The sequence below is a fragment of the Zonotrichia leucophrys genome, chromosome Z, assembly GCF_028769735.1.
Source record: "Zonotrichia leucophrys gambelii isolate GWCS_2022_RI chromosome Z, RI_Zleu_2.0, whole genome shotgun sequence".
Lineage (NCBI taxonomy): Eukaryota > Metazoa > Chordata > Aves > Passeriformes > Passerellidae > Zonotrichia > Zonotrichia leucophrys.
In genome coordinates, this window is record NC_088200.1 from 72,251,227 (window position 1) to 72,266,023 (window position 14,797).

General features: G+C 46.4%; 1 protein-coding gene across 2 annotated transcripts; it reads right to left on the reverse strand.

Moving 5' to 3' along the window:
* Positions 1–1,282: 1,282 nt before the first annotated feature.
* Positions 1,283–14,495, reverse strand: PGAP4 (post-GPI attachment to proteins GalNAc transferase 4). 2 transcript variants are annotated; one of them, XM_064736479.1, is made up of 2 exons: positions 14,203–14,495; positions 1,283–6,039 (listed from the first exon to the last, which is right to left on the reverse strand). In XM_064736479.1, exon 2 carries the CDS (start codon positions 5,926–5,928, stop codon positions 4,741–4,743), a length of 1,188 nt encoding a protein of 395 aa, XP_064592549.1. In that variant the 5' UTR covers positions 5,929–6,039; positions 14,203–14,495; the 3' UTR covers positions 1,283–4,740. The 2 variants fall into 2 exon arrangements, with proteins under 2 accessions (XP_064592549.1, XP_064592550.1); XM_064736480.1 differs by lacking the exon at positions 14,203–14,495 and adding an exon at positions 13,853–14,015.
* Between the last annotated feature and the right edge of the window lie 302 nt (positions 14,496–14,797).

Consider the following 14,797-nt stretch of genomic DNA (forward strand, 5'->3'; position numbering starts at 1 on the left):
GTTCTGCATTCTGTGCAACTTCAAGCTGGGCTGCAACAAGCATCATGACCTGGAATGAAAAAAAGGCAAGCACGCAACACTCCTGTTATCAAAACACAGATCTTTGCACTAATTTAAATAGTGAGTATAGCAAACAAGGATACAACTTTAAACTGAGCTGCCTGCAGCAACTTTCCTAGGCTGTGAGTAAAAGCTGTAACAGGACATGAAGGTAAATGCTGTAATGACACTGGTCTCTGTGCCTTTCTGTTGACATTTTGTTTTTAAATAAAGCAAGAAGGCAAACACCTGGGTTCTATAAAGGGAGACATTTAACTGTTTATTACCTGTTTATCTGAGCAGCACATTGTGCCCCAAAAAAGCACAATTAGGTGCTTTTAATGCATGTTAATATTTGCATTGTTTGCAAACCACAGCAGATGTCTGAACTGGATGAGCTTGCTGAAAGGACCATTTGTAGATGTGGTTTCTGTCTAGGAACACTGGACACTGAGGCAGAAATTCGAAGATAAAGTAGACACAGCTGCCCAGAGGCTTAGAAACAGAACAATAAAATACTCATCAACATTTAAAAATCACTGTCATTCCTAGCTTCCTAGCCACCAACATGGCATTCCTAGCTTGCCATGAAGAACAAAGTCATGGGAAGGGACACTGATGTGGCTGACCCTTAGCCTGTAGGCACATGGATAAACTGGCTGATGGGGTGGATTCTGCCAAAGCTGTCAGGACAGATTATCAGTGAATTATGAAGTTACTCCAGAATGGAGGCATGCAGTGAAGATGCACAGACCATGGAGACCTAATTCTCCATGCATTTTTGGCAAGTTTGTGTTTTACTGAAGATTATTCAGAGCCACATGTTGGGCCTTGCCATCTGCTGAATTCAGATATGATGTCTGTAAAGCTGGTGTGAAAATACACAAAATGAAACTCTGACTTTGGGAGAGAAACTGCCAGTGCCTTTGTAATTACAACTGTCTGTCACAGAAAATTACCTTTTTTTATTTTGTGAAATATGTACCCTCTCTATAGAAAAGTAAGCCAAGGTTAAATTCCAGCACTCAGAGCTCGATTTTACCTCAGGTCCCTGAGGTAAATTAAAATGCCTTGACTTTGATTGGAGAAGGGCCTGAGAAACCGGGTCTAATAAGACCTGCTTTGAGTGGGGTTGGATTAAAATTATAACATCTGTGCCAATGCATGAACATAGAAGTATCTTTCTTTGTCAAATATGGTAAGGAAAGATGGATCAGCCAATCAGGAAAACAGTGGGACACAGAAAGAAGAGACTGTTAATAGGGTCTTTGTAAAATGTTATTTATTTTGTGGAAAGATTGCTTGTAAATAAATTTAACTTAAAAAACCCAAAAAACAAAAACCAACTAATCAAAAACCACCAAAACCAAAAAGAAAAAAAAATCTCCAAAAAAACCACCCTACCAAACATTTCAGCCTGTATTCAGACAAATTGCTGCTGAAATACCCAATCTGTTGATTCACAGCTCCTCACCACAGGAAGGAAGGCTTTTCTCTCTTCAAATGCAGTGCCTTCTCACTAAGACATTGATGCCTACTGGAGGTAGAAAATCCACTTGGGTTTCTAATCTAGTTGAGACCTGTCAATTTATGCCCTGTGTTCTGCCTGCACCATGCTTATGTTGGACACACTTTGGAAATGAACGTAGTTTTTGTTTAAGTTAATAACTCCACCTGAACTGTCTTGGACAGTAAAGCCTTGGGTCCTGCTGATGGCCCATCAAGAAAGACTCCTCTTGTGCAAGCAGCAGCTGCTGCCTTGAAGTCTCCAAACTATTGGGAATGAACCAACACCCAAGCAAATCCACACTCTTTGTTTCAAAAATAGACACTAGGCTTGATTTAAAGTGAAGAAAACCAAACTCTTAAGGCCACATGTCAGGGAGCTAATACCATGCTTTGAACTTCTGTAGTCCGAGATGGGGCAGCTCAGCTCCACTCAGAGAAAAGAGAGGGAAAAGGCTTTTGGGTGTTTGAATACTGCATTTTTAGCCTGAACTGCAGAACAAAATCCAACAGGAATTAAGAATTCACAGTAGCTTCCCATTCTCTGTTCTGACTTCTCTGACTTCTAATTTCTAGTAAAACATGCAGCACAGAAAAGAGAAACAAGACTCGATCTACTTCTGGGAGACTGGAAGGCAGCCGCAGGAGCCTTTCCTGGGATGCCCCATTGGCAGGCTGGGCACTGTGCAAGTACCTGAGTAACTCAGAACAGCTTCCTGAGGCTCAGCAAAGCAGCACCTCTGTTGTGAAGGTGAGTTGTGCACTTTAGGAAATTGTCCCAGAAGGACATAAAGAATTTCTTAACCTGCTTCTTGCACAAAGGAGTTTCTTCTCAGCTGGTTTATCTGAAACTCTCACACTGGCAAGTTCAAGCCCTGAGACCTCTGCACATTGTTTGGTCTCGCAGTCAAATTCTGTCACCTCTTATGCCATGAAAATTGTCTTCTGGTTTAGAAGGGATGCCTCAAATTCATGTTCTTAATTTCCAGCTACGAGACTCAGTGAAATTATTGACCTCTCTTGGACTTTTGAAACGTCAAATTAAGTACTACTGGACAAACAGGAAAATAACTTTGAGACAAATGGATAAATCATTTCCTCAACAAAACATTTATTAACTGGATGCAGCTTCTTGCTTTCTTGCTTGCTTGCTTGCTTGCTTGCTTGCTTGCTTTCCCCTCTTCCTATTTCCATTTTCTGTCCCATTTCTTGCTATGAGATTTTCTTTGCAAGAATGAATATGAATGGAAAGAACAGAGCACTGTCCTGGATTTTTACAGTACAAGGACATAAAAGAGAGAAGAGCAAGCACTGAAACATTCACAGCTGAAGATACAGTTGTATGTGCAGGCACTTGGTGGAATAAATACACAGTGACACTCAAATCCTGACATCCAAACCCCACTGCAGTGAAGCCAGAGGAGAGATTTGCCCACCTGCCACTGTGTGACTACCCTGGCATCTCCAGGGCTTCCAGTGGCTGGGAACAAAATGTGGTTTTGCCTGTGCCATTTTCCTGGTGTCTTCTGCCAGAAGGCCTAAAGGCCCGGCCTTTGGAATGGCATGGAACCCACAGGCAGTTTTTATTCACTCTAATTTCCAAAGATTTTCTGAAGGTATCCAGCTGATTACTGGAGAGCACTGCTGCGATGCTGTTTCTCAGCTAGCCTGCACTGTGCCTTTGTGCTGTGTAACTGTTGCCCACCGTGCTGACAGAGGGAGGGTTGTCATTTTCTTTGGTTTCATCTCTCAAGAGCTTTAGGTATTTCTCACCTACAATCAGACGTGTTGAGAGCTTAAGGCATAAATCACCTGGGAGAGAGCTGGGACAAGAAAATCCAAAGCAGAGCCTGTCCGTTACCAAAAAGAAAAAACCAAACAACCCCCACTGATTAAATTCAACAAAAAATATTTTCTTGGTTCATTCCAAAGCAAGGAATATGGTTTTTAAAATAGTTCAACCAAATGCCACCTTTAAATGAATTTGATTCAAAGCTAACTAAAGCCAAAGTAGGCTTTTCATCAGATATACCTAATTTTTGCCTGTTTTCTTTCAGTATGAAGTCTCTTGTCATCTGCAAGGTTTTCTATTAAACTGTGCCCACAGCCCTGGTGCAAAGTACCTCTCCCACATGCCCAACAACCAGGAGACATGGTCACTGTCAGAGTGGCCCTTGATGTGCTGTGCTGTTGTTGCTTGCTCTTGTGAACAGCTGTCTTTGTTTCCCACAGGTATTTTGCTTTCTGCCAGGAGCAGTGAATGAACCACTCCAGCTGAGCTGTGAATTACAGCTCCAGAATGAACAAGGATCCTGCAAAACAGCACCTGACTGAATCTTTGCTTTGCCTCTCTGCTGAGGGACAGTCAAGGTAAATTCATGTTGAATGTCTAAGTTCACTCAATGGCTGACAAGACCTCTTTTAATGGATCCAGTACAACGAGTGATGATCCCGACCAACAGAGCAATCATTGTGTACAATGTGTGTTGTGTATCAATGGAAAATGTGCCTTTGTGGCCTATTTGTGTGACACCAGTGGCTGTGATTCTGTTTTCTGATCCCTACTCTCAGAGGTGACCCTTAATGAAGTAGCAGAGGTTTTGTTTTTAAGAGCCTCTGGTTGAAGCGGAAGTGTTGGAGGTGCAGATAGGGAGACAGTAGCTAAAGAGACTTCAAAACTTCAAAGAATCTAGGCAGAATTTGTGGGAAAGTTCCTGCAAACCACTTCTGCTTTTGAAGGGTCTGTTCAAAACCACAGCTTTGGAACAGAGACAGGTCAGAGATGAGACCTTAGTAAGGACGGGCAAATAAGGCCTTCCCATCCTCATTAGCTTAAATTTGAAACATTCACTTTGTCCAACATTTCTGCTGCCCTAAGGTGAGGATTTTTGTAACCACTGTCCAGGAAGAGTGGGCAGGAAAGCCGTGCATGTTGGTGTGAGCGCTTTTCTTTGGGAATGGCTAAGGAGAGTAAGCTGGAATCCTCCACTTCCCTCCCAGGTAGTGCATGGTGATGCATCAGTTCCAAGTTCGTATTAAATAGGGTCTCCGTGAACAAAAGCTGATTTTTTAAGAAAACTTGTACTTTTAGAGAGAGTTATTTTTGACAAGCAGCACAAACTCCAAGTTTGCACACTGTCCCTCTGCCCCATGGCGAGTGCGCTGGTTGTGGTTGTGCAGCAAGGCAGGAGAGGCTCACAGCAGTTTCGGGTCGCTGTTCAGTCGGAGGCTGGAGTACATCCCCACGTGCCGCACCAGGTTGGGCTCCACCACGAAGGCGTTCTCGCCCTTGCCCCGCAGCAGCGAGTAGAGGGCGGTGTCCTTGGCAAAGCCCCGGCGGCAGCGCAGCCCCCGCAGGTATGCCGAGGCCCGGCGGGCGGAGGCAGCGGGGAAGAGCATGGCAGGTGTGCAGCACTCGCTGGCCGGCGCCACGTTGTAGAGCGCGGGGTGCAGGCGGCGTAGCTCCAGCCCGTAGTGCCGCCCCACCAGCTCTGACAGCGCCATGCTGTACAGGGCAAAGAACGCCACCAGGCACCAGCCGGGGCCCGCCCGCCCCGCAGCCCAGCAGTACACGCAGCTCAGCACCGGCCCCAGGAACATGCCCAGGCCCAGCCACTCCAGGATCCTCATGGGCTCGGGGTTGATGTAGCGCTGGAGCCTCTCAGGATGGTACAGCTTGAAGTAGAGAGCGTCTCTGAGGTAGGGCTTGGAGAACCGGGCCGAGAAGAGGTGATGCAAGACAGAAAATATCTCCTCCTCTGGCACGGCGTCATCTTCCACCAGGAGGATGTACTCTGGGCTGTACATCAACAGTGACTGCTCCAGGCAGAAGATGTAGTCCTGCTTCTCCTTCTCGAACTGGTTCAGGCTGGGGTCAGGATTCTCTCCAGTTCTATCACGACTGACTGTAGGAAAGAGGCTGCTCAGCAGCCTGACATCCTGATGGCTGCTGGGGTCCGACTCCACGTTACAGAGCAGCATGCGGTGGCTCTGGCAACGCGCCCCACATTTCTGGAGGAGGCGGTGGAAATGGGAGGCCACTTGCAGGACGTAGTGGAAATCATTCTGCCTCTGCACAGTGATAATGGTGATCAGCAGCAAGGGCTGGAAGGTGTCACTGCTGTAGGCCTCGGAAGTGTTTGGCATCTGCATCTTCTCAAAGTAATGGAGAGCATCCTGGCCCTCCTGCTGGTTCTGCTCCAGGAACTCCCGGCTCATGGGGTTCAGGTGCCAGCGCCGCAGGTAGAAGTAAGAGTGCAGGAGCCGGTGGCAGATCAAAGGTGCCAGCACACCAAAAGTCACCACAGTCAGGGTGAGGAGATGGATGAAAGGGCTGGACCAACGGCACCACTTCCCACAGAGCTGCCAGGCTCGGTGGAACATAACTGCTGCAGAAGGAGGGTACTCCTGCACTGCTCATGCCCTCGATCCTTCACTTCCAATGCATCCTTCTCCCTGGACTGCAGGATACCACTGGGGCCATTGCTGCCAAACCTGCACAGGTTGTCCAAGCCCAGAAAGGAAGAAAAAAAGATGGTTAGTGAAAGAGGAACTGACAGAGAAAATAGAAAGCAGGGGACTAGTCTCTGAGTAAGCTAAAATACAAGGCCCTGTATAATCCCTTATGGTGGAGGCATCACAGAATAGTCCTGGGACATTGAGGACAGATGAGCCAAACTTAATTTCCAGCAAAGGACCGCTAAGGCTTTCTTAGCACATAGGAACTCTGATCTAATCAAGCTCGAAAGGACTTTGTGTGTTTGTTACTGTGCTTCAAATATGTAACAACAGGCAAGGTGGCTGCAGGATGTGCGTAAATCCCTTTCTGTTAAAGGTTAGGTACCCCTCTCTGGTGACAGTGACATAACAATGTTTAGATCACAGCCACGAAGCAAAGCCAGAATTCCTGTATCTTAGTCTAGCATATATTGGAGAGAAAAACTTTTACCTCTTTGGAGACATACATACTTCCCTGCTGCTGCTCACACACTTTCAAATGTGGTTTTTTACACTCTCCTCCCTGAAATGTGAAACCATATAACAAAGACACCAATTTACTTCACTAAGAGCCTGTGTATGTTAAGGGTAATATGCGTGCCTGTTTCTTTCAGATGTCTCCTCCTCACTAGACCCTGTGAAATACATGGGCACAGCAACATGAACATGTTGCAATTGAGCCATTGACTCCTTATCTAAAAGTACACAATTCAGAAGTATATGCTTTCAATTTTAAACTGAAGTATTCACATAAATATGTAATAACTTTTGTATACAGATTCACTTTAAGCAAATATCCACCTTCACCAAAGTTAGATTTTTCCATATCTGCTTCTCTGGCTGCCCTGAAGACCTCACAGCCTGGCTGACAAAAGCTTACCCAAAATCAGGGCAGTTAGGTTGTTCAGATGAATTCTCTTTTGTCAGTAGTCTCACTTTTAATTGGTTGTCTCATTCTCCCTTTAATTTCCTATTCCCTCTCCCTAAGAACTGAGGTACTCATGTTCCCTTCTCTGAGATGACTGGATGTGCACCGGGTGTTCAGCGCAGTTTCTCCAATTTTTACCCTTCTGCCTTCAGAAAGTTCTGATCATCAAATGGTGGTTCAATCAAATGTTATTCTTTGTCCTTTTCTACACTGTCATTTGAAGCAGCATAAGCAAAGTTGGGTAGATGGAAAAAATCATGGCTTTTCTCCTCTGTCTCAGAAAAATGGATCTTGTATAAGAAAAGACTTGGAGGACATGGAGCAAAGTCTGGCTTTGGGGATACTTCAGAATTGCCTTCTTTACAGAGGTCACAGATTTGCTGGTTTTTACCATTAGGAGAACCTTTTCCTCTTGCCATATGGGAATGTGACAACCATCTATGAAAGGCCTTTTAACAAGATTAATGCAAAATATACAAGAGTTATTCCAAATATTTGTTAGTAAACAGGCAGTTCATGCTGTGAGATCTCAAACCATCCTTATGTAGATTGTGGCATCTTTGTGGCACAAACAATCACAAGTGTTTGTGCACTCTTAGGGCTCAAGACAAGATTTAGAGTAATTAAATTGAGAACAAATTTACATGCTGCTGCATGAGAATTTGCAGCTTCTTCCCATATAGCTTTCTTTTCCTGTCTTGTTACACAATCCTGTTGCAAAAATGCTGCATTGAATTGCATCAGTGAACCTTGTAAAGGCCTTAAAGGTGATGGCTGCACTTCAGCTGCTAGATCCAAGTCCTGAGGATTCAGGATGTGAAGACCTGAAATCCATGCAAAGATCTGGCATTTAAATGCATGTATTCACCCAGAATCCTGGGCCTTCCAGCTAACCTGTCACAAGCATTAAGAGAACACAAACATGCAGAATCATATTCTACAGCTCACACTGTCGAGCCTTCTCTTGATACAAACATCACTGTCTCTGAGCAAGCCTCCAAACTTGAAAGTGAGGACCCCAGTGGGAAAAGGAGATGAAGGAAGACTGGAAGGTAGTTTAGTTCTCAGGAAATAAAGATTACTTTCCATCTTCCAGCTATGCTGAAGCTCTGAGCTACAAAACCTATGAGCTGGCAATGAGATCTTGGGATATATATTGAAGCACTAGTAAGAATTCTTTGAGCATTTCTTCATTAATAATTCTTGGAACAACCTGATTAAGTGAGTGGAATCGGGCAGGGAGTTTGGAACTAGCTGTTCTGTAAGGTCCCTTCAACCCAAACCATCCTACGATTCTATGATGATAGCATTCACCCAAGGAAGACCTCCTTCCCTCACACCATCTTCTACTGAAGAGAGAAAAATGGTTGTCCTGTCCTCCCTAGTGGCCATCAGAGCTGGGGGAGCTGCAGCCTCATGAGATGAAATCAAACAAGATCTCACTTGACATCCTGCTCTTCTGCAACCCTTGAACTTGTTGTTCATGTCCCAGGTCCCTGCAGCCAGACTCACACTGAGTCCGAAGCCCGGCAGTGCTGGCAAAGTGGTGTGGGGACTCCACCTGCTGGTGTCCCAGCTCCCGGCTCAAGGCAGGGTCAGTGAGGCGCTGAAGGTGAGCACCACCCTCTGTGGAGGTACCTCCTTTTCCAGTTTCCTCTGGAAAAGCACACAGGACTGGAAGCCACCCATGCAGCCATCCAATCACTGTCATAATTCCAAGCATTATGACTTAACCCTGACTTCACCAGTAACAGAATTCGAGATCTTAGAGCTCTTGTTCTGGCTCTGCAACTCAGGGAGCCTCAAGAAAACAGTAATCATACACAGACACTACTGCTACTCTTCACATCTTCCTCTGCTGCCTGAGCTGTTCACACTCACATGGACAGACACACTGGCTTTTTGTCACTCTGTCTGCTGAAGAAAAGTCTGTTTTCACTGGGCAGTGAAATAACCACAGAGGCTAAAAATGGTCAGGAATGTACTATAGCAGGTCAAATACTGCAGTTAATGTGAAAAACAAGCTGAAAAATCTAGAAGAGAGGGAAGAGGCTGATCTCCTTCACACCTTTTGTCTGTAACACTGGGAACCTCAGAGTTCAAAATATGGATTAATAAATTCTTACTTCTGCAGAGGTGAAGCTTTCTCTTATCTGTAGGATTTCAATCCAGAGTTTCTGCTCAGGCTGTTTTCCAGCTATTAGGATGGTTCTGACTTCAGAGGAGATACTCCTTTCAGGAGATCTTTGTACTGTCATTTTCATTTTTTCCCTTTCTAGGGGGAAAAACATCTTGTTTGTTTTTCATGCAAGTGGCATTTCAGACAGAAAAAAAAAAAGTCTGAGGAGAAAAGGAAGAATCAGGTTTGGATTTTATAGTGCCTTAAAAACCCCCCACTTTATTAAACCTGAATAATAACTACTTTGCAACCATATAAACACTTGCAATGGAGGCCACATTTACATATGTCCTGTGTAGAAGAACTGAGCCACTGCTTAAACACGACTAGAAGCTGTGGTGATATAAAGCTGTAGTTTGGCTTGTTTCTTTTCTTGGATTATCATGATGAAGATTCCATCCAGAAGCACCTAATTCCAAATCTATATCATATCTTCATTAGTCCCCTAATTACTTGGCTGAATTAAACTGTTCTGGAAAACTCACCTCTTTGCACACCGAGGAGAGTAGAAAAATAAATAATGCATTCTTTGGGGTGTAGAGCACTGTCTGCTGTGCTTGTGCTTTAAAAGAGAAAGCTGACTTTCTGTCTGCTCCAAACTCCTCTCCACAGAGAGGTCTTCCTGGAACAAAGTTTCCTATATGTTTCAAAGATGTAAATTTTTAGATTCCTGGATAGCTGATCTAAGAGAAACCATCTGCCTTCTCCTTCCTGCACCAGGAGACAGAGACAGAGACAACTATTCCTGTACAATTACATTATTAAATTACTCTTTTTGGCCTATCTACACTTCTTCTCAGTGTCAGTGGTAAAAGCCATTTCTTTCCTAACATAAAAACAGCTGGATGAAGTCATTTGGTCAGAGCCATAGAGTCACCTCTCTACAAAGGGATGAAAGAGGGAAACAAAGGCAGGTCTTGGAAAATGTCATGGAAATGTCACGGGCTGTCACAGCTCCAGCTGGGCCACAGCAGTGGTGGGAGTAATGGTGCTCACACAAGTGGTACCTTACACTTTTGATCCTATAGTAGCACCCAAGCTGAAACCTTTGTGTGAACAGCTTTTCTACACCCCAGCCTAACACCATGCAGAAGAGCTGCCAGCTCAGGGCCAGCTCCCCTGCTGATGAACCCTCTCTGGCAGAGACAAGGCCTTTGTGGTGCTGTGACAAACGTGCTGCTCGAATCTGAGGGAGCCAATGGAAGCTTCCCAAGGAGCCAAAGAGATCTCCTGTAACATATGGGCATGCTGACAGGGACTGTACAGATATCCTCAAATTCCAAAACCTGAGGTCCCTGCCATGAGCTGATCCCTATTACTGGGCCAGATGGCCAGCTTTTCTCATCTGCAATTCCTCTTGTTTTTCTGACAGCTTTTAGTAGGTCAGGTGCCAGATAATATTCCTGCAATGTGTCAGGCCTCCCTTGACAACACCAGTGTCCAGCAGAAGTTAAGCATCCACAGATCTGATTGTTGCACTTCCAAGTCAAACTGGGAGCTGGGCTCCCTAGAAAATACAACCATCCCAGCAAGAGCTGATAAAAAACATTCAGAGGAACCTTAATGGTAAGAGACCAGTAGCTGTTTGATTGCATTTTACTGGCAGGTACCAAATATATCTCTCACCTCCTCAAGCACTGCTGAAAGCAATTGTTCTTTTGTTGTTCATAGATGATGAGTGGCATCTGTCATCTTATCATCAGATAAGCCAGGCAGAGATAGGGGTTGCTGCACTTAAGCTCTCAGCTCCCTTAGAACTTTTGTTTCTTATGATCTGTGTACTAAAGATGTAACACTGTCACAGTTAACAGATTAATGACAGCTTGAAGTGTAGGAGAAGTGGCTAGAGAGGGGCAGAGGACTTGGCCCTTTGCAAATATTATGCGGTGCATGAGATAGAAATTTAAGGCATTGCTGTCTGTTTTGACTTGCCATTCTTCAAGGCCTGTCAGTGAATGTACAGACCTCTTCTGTCCAAGGAGATGGAATTTAAGTACAATTGGAACAGTAAAAATGCACAAATATGCAGGGTGTAACCGTGACCAATTAGGTAACACAGGAAACTGCAGAGTTAAAACAGGAATGTAAATTTCCTCATAGGCTGGATTTCCTCATCAGACTGTAGTTAACTTTTACAGGTTGTTCATAAAACCCTAGAGATCCATGAAGCACAGTTTGAAAGCTACTGCACTAAGTGAAGGACAGCTGTGGCAGGTGAATGACACTGCCCATTTTTTTTGAAATAAGAGGATAAGACTATGCCACCAGTGAAAGAGTCTGTGAACTCAATATATATTCACTACAGATATTTCCCCAACTTCTGTCTTGTTTCTCATGTATATTGATTTTCCTCTGTCACATAAACATGCACAGAGCCCATTTCACCTGGCTGCCTCCCTGCAGGGCAATCCCATGGGAAAGCAGTGCTCCCTCTGCTGCTATCCAGTAGTCAGATCAGATGGAACTGGGAGTGGAGAGCAGCCTGAGAAGAGGTCTGCAAGGTAATAGCTAAGCACAGAGACTTAAGGCAATGACTTTGGAGAGCTGTCTGTGATTTTGGTAGGTGTGACAGGGAGTTGAGGTGCCCCAAGAGAAAAAGGGCTCGTGATCACAAGAGTCTGTCTGTCTTTCTATAGAGGGACTCATCCATTTGGTCGTCCTGGTGCAGTGACCTGTAGCAAACCCACACAATAAAGTCACTTGTCCCTGTCCTCCCTTAATGCGGATTCATCATCTGTTGGACAGCTCCTCATCCATCCCTGGGCAGAGCTCCATTCACTCCAGCTGGACACTGGCATAGAGGGTGACCCCTCCTCATCTCCTCCACCTGTCCTTGCTAGAGATTCTGTATCCTTCCATTCCACCACTGCAGCCTCAGGAGCCACCCCAGCACATTGCCATGATGCCAAGGAGCTGCCAGCCCTGCAGGTGTGCCCGTGACTCCAGCTTCCTGGATTCATTCCCCATGCCTTTGCACAGAGGCAGGTAAGTTGGACTCTGATGAAGGCAGAGCAGTGGCTGGAGTGGTTGGAATTCCTTTGTGCTGCCATTCAGGTGCCCTCCTGCTGACTTGTGATCCCTCCCTGTGTTCTGGGCCTCTCTTGCTAGCCCTGGCTTTAAACTGAAATGCTTGAAGTTCCCCTCCCACAGCAGCTTTAAATTAAGGTCCTTACCAACTTGGTGACTCTGTCACTGAAATTCCCTCTCTGTGTCAGTAGGACCCCAGCAATCCCAACAAGTTTCTACAAGTACTTCCTATGCATGTTCATGACATTTATATATCCAGCTATAGCTTTAGGTGTAGAAGTAAGTAGCAGAATCTAATCATGGTTTAAATCATTGTTGAAATCAGAAACTAAAACACGGTTCAATTACCATTTCATTACAGCTTAATTATTAATTATTGTTAAATCATTGTTAAATTATAATTGAATTTTTCCTTAATCACCATTTGCAACTTGTTTATCATTAAATATCATTTGATCATCATCTAATCATTAATAACACCTTTTTGTTATTCCCACAATGATGAATTCTCTTAAAAATTCACCTGTGCCAGAAGAGTTGTGGGTGTAAGAATGCAGGGAGAGAAAAGGAAACGGATGTGATGATGGCTGCTAACACTGCAGATGTTGTAGCTTTACTGTTGCTTATGACTGTGAAGAATAAAGCACAAGAATAAGGAAATAGAATATTTGCGAACAAAGGTCTTTGATGACAAACCCATAAATTTCCAGTTGGGATGGGTCTATGTAACAATAAAAATCCAAAACTGTACAAGACAACAGCCACAGTATTCTGATTCAAGCTCTGTTTGAAAGAGAAGTGTTTCATCATATTGATAAAAAGCATTCCTCTTTGAAGAGACTGTCTACTATTGTTAAACTACTGATTTCCCTGTATTCACCACTTGTGCCCGAGGAATATACACCCTCTTCCTCCCCTCCCCCCACAACGCAAGAACCAGAGTGTTTATCCTGCACGGAAAGGCGTGGTGAATGGAATGCCCTGGTTCTGGGGGATCCTGGTGATCTGCTTGAGCCCCAAGGGGAGAGAATGAGGTAAATGCAGGAGCTGAAAAATAATCCGTGGTACAATTAGTAATACCCTTGTTGGACAGACAAGAAATCAGCAGATTTCACATGTGCAGGAGGGTGTTCCTCCTGCTTTTGTGCTGGCAAATGCTTGCTGAACCTGATGTGCTCTAATGGTTATACACAAATTATTTTCTCAGTGACTGCAGGGGAGAAGCCAGCCCAGGAACCTGTAGTGTACACCAGCATCGTTTCGTGTTTTGCTGCATCACAGCACAACTGCAGATTTCCTCAGCAGCCTTTAATTCTAAATGTCAGCGACTTCGGCCATTGGGTTTCTTAGGTGCTCCTCGTTCCCTTCGGGAGAGCTGCCAGGTAGCACAAGGTGACCCGTAAAGCACCGGGATTAATGGCAGTTACCTCAGTGGGGATGGTCAAAGAGGAGAGGGCGTTAGATAAGAAAAGCTGATCCCACCTCCACTCTCTGCCCTCGTTGCAGACACACACGGAGGGCATTTAAGTGTACCCAGTCCTCAGCTCTTTGCCCGGATTTTAGACCAGAAAGATTCTGGCCACGCTTCTACTTCAGGCGAGGGCTGCTCCGGGTGGCACCAAGCTCAGGGTAGAAGCTGGCTGGCTTTTCCCCGTTCCCTTGAGAGTTCCACTCACCTCCCCTAAGGGAGGGGCCGTTTCTTGAGGCGCGGCCAGGCTCCGGCCATTCGTCCTCGCTCGTCACCATGTAGAGGCATATCCCCGGAGCAAGCACAGAAACATCTCCTCGATCCCTGGAGGGTTTCCACCTCCCTGCCGGCTCGGGTGCCGCAGCCACAGCAGCCAAGCCCAGCCCCAATGAGCAGTTGTGGCTGCTCATCAGCCATAACTTCGTGGCCCCCCTTTCCCCGTTCCCCCAGCCTCGGAGCACCGCCCGCCCCCTTATCCCCCTCAGGGGAAGGGGAAGCCTTCCCCCGGGACAGCGCGATCCCAGCGGGCCATTTCCCCGATCCGAGCGGGAGATTTACCCGATCCGCTGGGCAGCCCCTCACGGCCGCTCCCGCCTCCCTCCCTCCCGCAGCTCCGCTCCCGCCGGGATCCTGCTCTCGGCGTGTGGCTCACTTCTCTTCCGCGAATTTCTCTCCTCCCTCTCGGGCGCTGAGGGTGGGATTAAAGGCATCAAAGACCAAGCATGTGACTCCGCCAGCACGGGGATGCTCAAGGAAGGGGAAGGGGAGATGGCCGGAGGGGGTCACCGCAGACTGGGGAGATGACCGGTCCCTGGAAGCAGGCTCAGGAGTAAATCCCAAGCCCCAGGGGGACGCCCGGGGCGGTGGCGGCTGCGCAGCCGGAGCTCCTCATTCCTGCTCTGCGGTCCCCGAACGCTCTGCAGGGAGCGGCGGGACAACCGCAGGGGCAGCGCAGCTCCCCCGGCCCTCCCCAGCCAGGATGTCACATCTGCCCGGTGTCACCACGGCCGCGTGTCACCTTCAGTGGATGTCACTTGTGCCGGGTGTCCCCTCTGCCCGATGTCGCTTCTGCCAGGTGTCCCCGCCAGCTCCCGCGCCTCTGGGGCGCTGCCCTCCCCCGCTGGGATATGCTGGAGGCTCCGGACCGCTCGCC

What these genes read in the sequence shown, in the direction of transcription:
- PGAP4 (XM_064736479.1), bottom strand. Translation starts at nt 5,928, where the DNA reads ATGTTCCACCGAGCCTGGCAGCTCTGTGGGAAGTGGTGCCGTTGGTCC.